Raw genomic sequence first — 2,112 nt, 5'->3', positions numbered from 1 at the left:
AGGACGTCCTTCTTCACCCAAAGAGTGATTAACACTTGGAATTCACTGCCACAGGAAGTGGTGGGTGCTACAAGCATGGATGGCTTCAAAAGGGAATTAGATAAGCATATGGAGCAGAGGTCCATCAGTGGCTATTAGCCACAAGGTATAGCTAGGGGCTCTGGGGCAAGTGATGCTCTGTCTTCTTGGTGCTTGGGGGGGGTCAACAGTGGGAGGGCTTCTAATGTCCTGGCCCCACTGCTGGACCTCCTGATGGCACTGGTATTTCTGGCCACTGTGTGACACAGAGTGTTGGACTGGATGGGCCTTTGGCCTGATCCAACATTGGCGTCTCTGATGATGAAGAGGAAGAGGAAGAGGAAGAAGAGGAGGAGGAGATTGGATTTATATCCCGCCCTTCACTACCCAAAGGAGTCTCAGAGCAGCTTACAAACTCCTTTCCCTTCCCCTCCCTACAACAGACCCCCTGTGAGGTAGGTGGGGCTGAGAGAGCTCTTGACAGAAACTGTTCTTTTTCAAGGACAGCTCTTGTCAGAACTATGGCCTGCCCAAGGTCATCCAGCCAGGTGCGAGTGGAGGAGTGGGGAATCAAACCTAGCTCTCCTAGATTAGAGTCCACACACTTAACCACGACACCAAACTGGCTTATTTTCAAGCAGAGTTGCTAGGTCCCATCGACGCACCAGCAGGAGGTGGGAGGGAACTTTCCAGGAGCAGGAAGGAGCACTGCGACGTCCTTACGTCACCAGGAAGTGACGTATGCACGCTGGGCAGTGATGTTCTGGTCTGGGGCCAAACTCTTATGTTCTGGGGGCAAAACTCTTATGCCGCCTGATGTGCCTACATCTCTTCTGGGTTATGTATGCATGCTGCAGTTATTTTTGGCTTCTCAGAGGTAAGAAGGGATAATGGGGGGGGGGGAGCACACGAAAGCAGGAGACTCCCACCTGGACTGGGGGTCTGGCAACCCTGTTTTCAAGATCGCGAATAACCTGCCCCCCCCCACCCAAAATGGGTTGAAATTGCGTGGCCTAGTGTCACGGTGTCAGACCAGGGCAAGGGTCCCCCAACCTTTTTGGAACCTGCGGCCACCTTTGTAATTCCGCCACAGAGTGGAGGGGTCTGACCACAAAATGGCCGCCAGGAAACAGCAGAGTCCGCCACAAAATGGCCGCCGCAGCTTACTTTCAGTCACACTGTGAAGATCAAATCTCCAAGCCTCAACCAGAAGCGACGCTGGGCAAACGCCCCACCTGGACCTGCCCACATCCTAAAAACACTCAGCGGGCATCGTACCTTCAAGATCTCGTCCCCGATAATGATGATCCCCGCTGTCACAGATCCGTCCGAGGAACTCGCTACGGGACTGGAACCCATGTTGTTGCTCTGGGCCGCCATGGCTTGGAGGTGCCCGCTCTGCCGCCGCGCACGCAGAATGCTCCTGCACACACCAAGGGTCCGGAGCATCAGCCTTGAGCATTCAGAGCCTGGCAGCTCTATACACTGCGCTGGGATGGCCCCATGGCTGGGCCTGGAGGGGGGGGGGGGGGAGATCACAGAGATTCTTATCCGGATAGTGCACCCATAAACATGTTGCAAGCAGCCATATTATTAGTGGAAAGTGCCGACAAGTCGCAGACAACTTATGGCCAGTGTTCCCTCTAAGCTGAGTTGGTGTGAGCTAGCTCACAGTTTTTTAGCCTCCAGCTCACAGATTTTTGTCTTGGCTCAGGAAGGAGGGCTCCAGAGCAAACTAATTTATTCAGTACCCAAATCACTTGCTCACAACTTTAATGCCAGTAGCTCACAAAGTAGAATTTTTGCTCACAAGACTCCACAGCTTAGAGGGAACATTGCTTATGGCGACCCTACAGAGCTGGGTGTCAAACGTATGGCCCGGGGGCCAAAAGCGGCCCGTTCGGAGCTCTTCCCCGGCCCTCAAGCAAAATAATAATAATAATAATAATAATAATAATACTTTCGATTTACTGATCGCTTTTTCCCACACACCTGTGGGCTCAGAGCGATTTACAGTTACTCATAACAGTTGGACTAACAATACTCATGGGGGATAGGGAAGACAACATACAGTATTTTTAATTACACACACAT

At 52.2% G+C, this 2,112-nt stretch overlaps 1 protein-coding gene across 1 annotated transcript in view; it reads right to left on the bottom strand.

The window, feature by feature from the left end:
* Positions 1-1,490, bottom strand: part of FLAD1 (flavin adenine dinucleotide synthetase 1) — a 20,760-nt gene extending 19,270 nt beyond the window's left edge. Inside the window, exon 1 of the mRNA XM_015419133.1 lies at positions 1,297-1,490. Coding sequence (XP_015274619.1) covers positions 1,297-1,467 — 171 coding nt within the window. The 5' untranslated portion in view covers positions 1,468-1,490. The remainder of the gene's footprint in view (positions 1-1,296) is intronic.
* Between the last annotated feature and the right edge of the window lie 622 nt (positions 1,491-2,112).

Source organism: Gekko japonicus, unplaced genomic scaffold (genome assembly GCF_001447785.1).
Source record: "Gekko japonicus isolate JY-2015 unplaced genomic scaffold, Gekko_japonicus_V1.1 scaffold25, whole genome shotgun sequence".
NCBI classification, from domain to species: Eukaryota; Metazoa; Chordata; class Lepidosauria; order Squamata; family Gekkonidae; genus Gekko; species Gekko japonicus.
Note: the sequence above shows the minus strand (reverse complement) of the source record. Positions and strands in the feature narration are given on the sequence as shown.